At 42.2% G+C, this 7088-nt stretch overlaps 1 protein-coding gene across 4 annotated transcripts in view; it reads right to left on the bottom strand.

The window, feature by feature from the left end:
• Positions 1 to 7088, bottom strand: part of NAPB (N-ethylmaleimide-sensitive factor attachment protein, beta) — a 58046-nt gene that overhangs the window by 15273 nt on the left and 35685 nt on the right. For 3 of the 4 annotated variants that reach the window (XM_012653127.1, XM_012653126.1, XM_012653125.1), the window contains 4 exons: positions 6771 to 6817; positions 6548 to 6625; positions 1656 to 1711; positions 1390 to 1474 (listed from right to left, as the gene is read on the bottom strand). In XM_012653127.1, the coding sequence (XP_012508581.1) occupies positions 1390 to 1474; positions 1656 to 1711; positions 6548 to 6625; positions 6771 to 6817 (266 nt within the window). The remainder of the gene's footprint in view (positions 1 to 1389; positions 1475 to 1655; positions 1712 to 6547; positions 6626 to 6770; positions 6818 to 7088) is intronic. The other variant, XM_012653129.1, reaches the window with a different exon arrangement.

Below are 7088 nucleotides of genomic sequence, written 5' to 3'. Positions count from 1 at the left end.
AAAGTTGGACCCTTACCTGATACCACATACAAAAATTAAAATGGATAAAAGACCTAAATCTACGAAATAAAACTCTTAGAACAAAACAGAGGGGAAAAGCTTCATGATATCAGCTTTGGCAATGATTTCTTGGCTATGAAAACAAAAGCACACACAACCCAAGAAAAAATAGACAAATTGGATTTTATGAAAATTAACAACTTCTGTGCATCAAAGGACACTAATAACAGAGTAAAAAGGAAACCCACAGAATTGAAGAAAATATTTGCAAACCACATATATGATAAGGGATTTATATCCAGAATATATAAAGAACCGCTAAAATTTACCACCAAAAATAATCCAATTAAAAACTGGGGAAAGAATTGAAATAGACATTTCTCTAAAGAAGATATAAAATCAGCCAATAAGCACATGAAAAGATGTTCAACATCACAAATTGTTAGGGAGTTGTGAATTAAAAACACAATGAAGCCAGGTGTGGTGGCACGTGGATGTAATCCCAGTGACTTGGGTGGCAAGACAACACTTCACACTCATTAAGGTGACGATTATTTTAACAAACCCAGAAAACAACAAGTGTTGGTGAGGATGTGGAGAAACTAGAGCCCTTCTGCATTGCTGGTGGACAGATAAAATGGTGCAGCCACTGTGAAAAGGTTTGGCAGTTCATCAAAAAGTTCAATGTGGACTTACCACATGGTCCAGCAATTCCAATTCCATTCCTAGGCATATAACTAAGAGAACTGAAAACAGACTCCCACAAAAACATTAACAAAAATGTACACAGCAGCATTATTCATAACAGCTCCAAAGTGGAAAACAACCCAAATGTCCATCAATTGATGAATGGATAAACAGACTGCAGAGTATTACCCAGCCAGGAAAAGCAGTGAAGTACTGATACATGTCACAACATGGATAATCTGTTTTTTTATAAGCTAGTCAAGCATCATTGTGGGGGAGACAATGTTAAATCAGTTTAACAATAACCCACAACCCTCAGACCAACTCAACGTGGATAGTCCTTGACAGCAACATGCTATTGAAAGAGTCCAGTCACAAAAGGCCACATATTGTATGACTCCATACATGTTAAAGGTTCAGAATAGGCAATCTATAGAGACAGAAAGTAGATTGCGTTTTCCAGGGACTGGGAGGAGAGGAGAATGGGGTACTGGGTTTCTTTTGGGGGTGATGAAAACGTTCTAGAATTAGGTAGTGGCAATGGTTATACAACTTTGTGAATACATTAAAAAATACTGAATTGTACTCATTAAAAGGATGAATTACATGATATGTGAATTATATCTCAATGTAAACAATTAAGTAAGTTTAATTTAAAAAAATAATTCAGAATGACTTCTGAGGAGACACCAGTATCCTCACCTGCTCATAGATCTCGATGGCTTTCTGGTACTGCTCGAGCTGGGCGGCGTACGCTGCCACCTTCAGCAGACACTTGTTAGCTGAGCTGAAATCAAGAACCAGTGCAGAGTAAATAACAGGCCAATGGAAAAATAAAGGATGTGCACATGGGCCCCAGCACACCTTCATTTGATCCAGTCAAATACACTCATAGAGTATAAAGAAGACCTGTCTTTTATCACATGTAATAAAATCCATTAAATTATATTAAGAAAAATAATACTTGCCTGTTGGATTCTTCTCCTTTGTAATAGTCGGCAGATTGTTCATAATGTGCAATAGCCTGAAAATACATGCATATTTTATTCAGGAACAATTCATTTGTAGAGTTGTATTTAAAAACTACATTTGCATAGGTATTTTTCCTATAAATAAATTTATTCAACAGCAAACTCTTCACAACCCAGCCTACTTCATTCAAGGAACATTAAGAAAGTATACACCTCTGGAACCCTCTTGGGGGCAGAATGCTTGCTGTCTGTCAAAATCTGTTCTCCCTCCCCCCAACCCCCACCCCCACGCTCCCCAGAAAATGCCCAGCTACACTATTTGCTCAGCTTCTACCACAGTTAGGGGCAGCCCGTGACTAGTTCTCTCCACAGAAGGTAGACAGAGATGTTGTGGGCCACATCCAGGCTTAGGCCATACATCTTACTTTCAGTCCTGCTCCAGACCTTTTCCGGTGCCCATGAGCTAGAATGGCAAAGACCAAGTCCAGTGACATTGAAAACCACAAACTGAAGATGGCAGATCCCCTGGGCCCCCGGCTCCCTGCGGGTGGCACTGGCAATGATTTAGGGGAGTAGAATCAGAGCCGTCTGAGGCCACAGGCTAGAAGTGGCAAAGCCAGCATCATGCTGGTCTCTCGACTGCACAGCACCTCCCGGAACATTTGCCGTGAGCAGTTCTGCGAAAAACAGATACTTGCACTGCATTCAAATGATTATATTTTAGGTCTACTGTTTCAGCTACTTAGCCTACCCTAACTAATATGCTCCCCAAACCATATATTTTCTCAGAATTATTTATAATAGGAGAAAAACTGGCAACAATTTAAGTGGTTAAATATAATGGGCTACTGTGGTATGATTAAAGGTAAAGGATGGAAAGTATTCACATGGAAAATTCTTCATGAAATACTAAATTTAAAAATGTAGCTATAAAAGAATAAGTACACTATAGTCCTCTTCTTGCAAATATATAGTCACAGAAACAACCTGGAAGAAAATATTCCTTTGGAAAACTCAGAGCTGTCATGTACACACACGTGTGGGATTAGCTGATGACTATACATCTTCTCCCACTAAAATGTGAGCTCTGTGAGGGCAGGCCCTCGACTGTTCTGCTCTCCATCACACCCCTGGGCCTAGCAATCTGCCTACCATAGTAGTAGGTGCTCAATAAACAGATGCTAAGTGGATGAACACAAACTGCATCGAAAATCAACATCCCATATGAAACTACTGCCAGTATCTTGACTAATTTGGAATGTCCAGGAAAGAAAAGTTTTTCAGGGAATTTATGATTAATCAAAAATAACCTCCTTTGAACTGGCCTCATTCTGTAAAGTGTTTAGAACCTTTTCCCATTGTAATACATGGGATAAGGTATGAGAAACTTCACCAAATCTTTCTATAAAGAGTACTGGATTATATAACTTTGTCCCAGGGCAGAGAACGTAGCTACCTATCTTCCTAGTTATTAAAGCACCAGAATTTAATTAAGAGGGTTAGCTTGAACCATACGTAACTGCTATTGTTTTTTTAAAGAGCTGAATATTGACAATTTTGTCTAACTTGATACTTATTAAATAATGGCACTGCTCATCAAAATGTTAGAAATATAAACTATAGCTACACTTATCACAGTAAAAGAAAAATTTTAAACCAATCATCAAATTCCACAGTTTTCCCAAGTTTTGTCAGAGACTGGAGTTGAAAGGAAAGCATATCACTGGTTTAATAGAGAAGTTTCAGAGAAAAGAGACTGGCCACAGGTTATCTCTAGATGTTCACATCTACTTCAGAATTTTAACAAATAGTGAAATTTAACAGGCACAAGCAGATCACAAATCACCTTGCTCTGAAAATTTCAAGGACTACAATAAATATCAAAAGCAGACACAACCAGCAATAACAATAGCACACATAAAAATACAGACACTATGATCAGTTTATTACCCTATTATTTAAGTAGACTGCCAAAGGTGTCACGATATTCCTTCTTGGGGAACCTCGTCTAGGTTCCCTAAGAACCTCATATATGGAGAATACATGGGGTCCTGAGATGAGAAACAAGGCCACAATGACTGCTCTGTCATTGGTACCTTAAAAGAAAATCCAACTTCCAGGGCTCAAGCTTAGCAGTCCACTGTGCAGGTGAAAGAGCCTTACATAGCCTTAAAGAGGGATCAATTCTTTCACAAGAAATACCCCTAGACAGGACCTAACGTGAACCTGCCACATACACCTATCTTATGCCACAACTAACAGTATTAAATCAGGTTCTCCTAGGGATAAAACAGAAATGAGTCATAGTTCCTCTGGATCATTTAAAAGACCATTTGAAGTGTACCCATTTATTATTTGGTTCAGTGTTTTACTTCATGAAGTAAAAGTAGTAATATAAGTTTATAAAACATAGTTTACTGTTCACTAATCAAAATCGGTGAATGAATCAGAGAACAGACATTGGGTGCCCATTCTAGGGGAGGGAGAGAGACGAACACCAGGAATGAGGAGCAAGTACTAAAAGGGAAGAAATTCATCTGTAACAAACCAGATAGAAGGTAGTTTTGGTGCAACTGAGTTTTCAAACTTCACCCGCCACTGATAATCATTTGGTGAGTCCAACTAGAGAAGAGAAGGTAATGATGTTTCTAAACATGGGAGCCCAAACGTCAAGGACCGTAACAAGCTAACCTTGAGTATTCACTAATATTCTTCTGCTTTTAAAAGAACATGCCACATCAATAGGAGAAGGTGCCACCTACTGGCCAATTCTCAGAATGGCAGGAACACCATGAGGTAATGGGGGTTTCAGAAGCAGCCATGACAAATCATCATTTTTTTAAAAAAGAAAAGGAAAAAAGCAGTGTGCCTCAGGTCATTTTACCCACCCTCAATTTTACCGATACCCATGTGGTGGAGCAGTTGCCTGAGACCATGCCCTGGTGGCAGAGAAGGCGCTCCACTGCGGGCTCCTGCCCCCAGTGTGCTCCTCTGAACGTTGTGGAGAGCAAGCTGGCATAGCAGCCTCTGCTGGCAAAGGTGTTCCACGCACAGTGCTTGTCCCCACAAGACTCATTCAACCTCAGTAAATGTACCATGCCCATCTCAGACACCTGGACCCATACATCCCCCTCCTGTCCCATCATCCATCTCATACCAGGGAACAAAGGAGTCCCAGGTCCAGCTCCATCAGCTTCCTTCAGAATACCCAGACAACCTTCCAAAGAGATGGTTCACACACACATGCCAATGCACAGGGTGGCCCTCACTTGATCAAGAAGCTCAGAAGGTATTCCCAGGAAGTCATGGCAATTATATATATATTTTAAAAAAACAGCCAAATAATGAACTTTATGTAACAAGCATGAGCAAATTTTATGCTGAATAACCAAAAGGTGGCAGTCAGCATGAAGTCAGAGGGTGAGCATTAACAACGCCAGTCCAACTTTAGCACTGCTAAGAGATACTTCTCTGAATCAAGATTCCATCTGCTATGGCAGAGGTAGTCATTTGTTTATTTGACAAATACTTATTTAGAGCTTACTATGTCCCAGAGTTCTGGGTTCTTGGGACACATCAGTAAAACAGAGGTAAAGCTCTCTGTGGACACAGGTGCCCATTCTAGGGGAGGGAGAGAGACGAACACCAAGAATGAGGAGCAAGCATATCCTGGGGCATGGTATGAGGTGACAAACGCAGTAAGAGAGAAAAAGCTGAGCGAGGTGTGTGTGGGGGGTCTGGTATGGATTCCTGAGGAGCTGAGGTTTTAATTTTAACTATTAATAGGTGGCCATGATAGCCCTCATGGAAGAGGTGATAAATGAGCAAAAACTGAAGGACATGGGGAAGCTGACCATGCAGAGTTGAAGGATGTGAGGAGTCAGCCAAGGAGACATTTGGGGAAGAGCTCTGCAGACAGAGGGAACAGCAGTGCAAAGGTCCTGTGCTCACCTAGCACATGTGAGGAGAACATGGAGGCCATGGTGGCTAAAGCAGGATATGCAAGAGGAAGACAGTAAAAGGACAGAGAAGAGGTCCTACAGGTGTAGGAGCATGTGGAGCAGGGGCTGTGGGGAGCAATTCAGTGGGGCCATGAAGGCTCTGCAAGGCTCTGACTGTTCCTCTAAAGGAAGAGAGTGCCAGCAAAAGGTAATGAGCCGTGGAGAAACAGAATCTGACACACGGCTCACAACGATCACTCTGGCTGCTCTGTGGCATGGGGGTGTGGGGTGGGCAGGGGGGGGAAGCAGGGAATAGAAGCAAGGGGAGGCTCTTGCTGGGATCAAGCACAAGCTGGGAGACAAGGAGGTAGTGAGAAGTGCTGAGACTTGGGAGCAGGGAGGACAGTGCCCACAGAAACTGCTCACAGGTCAGATGTGGAGAGAGAGAGAAAGGCAAGGAAGCCTGCAGTTTTGGGGGGCCATGGGAGTGCTTGAGATCAGAATCCAGTCTCAGACACGCTGGTTTGGAGACAGCTGCTGGATGCAAGTGGAGAGGTCAGCAGGCAGGTGGACACAGAAATCTAGAGCTTGGAGAAAGGTCTGGGCTGCAGTCAGATTTGTGAGTTGCTGGATGACAGATGATACTTAAGGCTGTGACGGTTGAGTGAGTACAGAGGTGAGCTCTTACGTTTCCTTCCCAGGGTACTCAGTGATAGAGCTGAAGATTCTTTTGGTAATACTAATGTTCTGACATGAATCAAAGAGAGAGTTCTCATGTCTTAGATGCTCCCTCCAGGAGCCGGTCCACTTAGCCAGCCAGGCACTGAAAGCCTTCATGCAAAGCCATCTATGATCACTCTGCACCACTCAGACTTGATGGGGAGAGAAGAGGTCTCAAGTCAACTTGTCTACATGCTTCACTCGTGAGGAACTGTGCCCACTGCTTACCTTCTCAATGTCCACAAGTTCAGTCTCATAGATCTCTGCAATAGTGATATGGTGCTTGGCTGCGATTGTAAACCTTCCCTGGGAGAAAAAACAAAAATCAGTCACTCACCCATTTTACCTATTTGAATGTCAATCAGTTTGGGAACAGAAAAAAAAAAGAACACAACTTGAAGCCATCTCAAGGACTCCACCCCACAGCCACTCAAGCAATGCAATGTCTTACCATGTCTGTGTAAATGTCGATGGCTGCATTTAAGCAGTTGATAGCCTCTGAAGCGTAGGCATTTAAGAAAAACAATGAAAAATCCATTCAGTCAAAGAGGGTTCAGGTGAGCCTATCTTCATGGCTGTTATTAGAACGTTAATGAGGTACAATTTTGGGGCGGAGGGTGGGCAGGTTAGTTAGTGAGAAGCAAACAAATCATGCATAAGCCCAAAGTCATCAGCATGGCTTTGCTCCCAGCAGCTACAGTGTAATTTGGGGAATGGTAGGTGGAGTAACATTGGCTCAGTTTCTATTAACCTTAAAGTGAGGACTCCA

This window comes from Propithecus coquereli, unplaced genomic scaffold (genome assembly GCF_000956105.1).
Source record: "Propithecus coquereli isolate 6110/MARCELLA unplaced genomic scaffold, Pcoq_1.0 Scaffold411, whole genome shotgun sequence".
In the NCBI taxonomy this organism is placed as follows: domain Eukaryota; kingdom Metazoa; phylum Chordata; class Mammalia; order Primates; family Indriidae; genus Propithecus; species Propithecus coquereli.
This window is presented reverse-complemented; position numbering and strand designations above follow the sequence as displayed.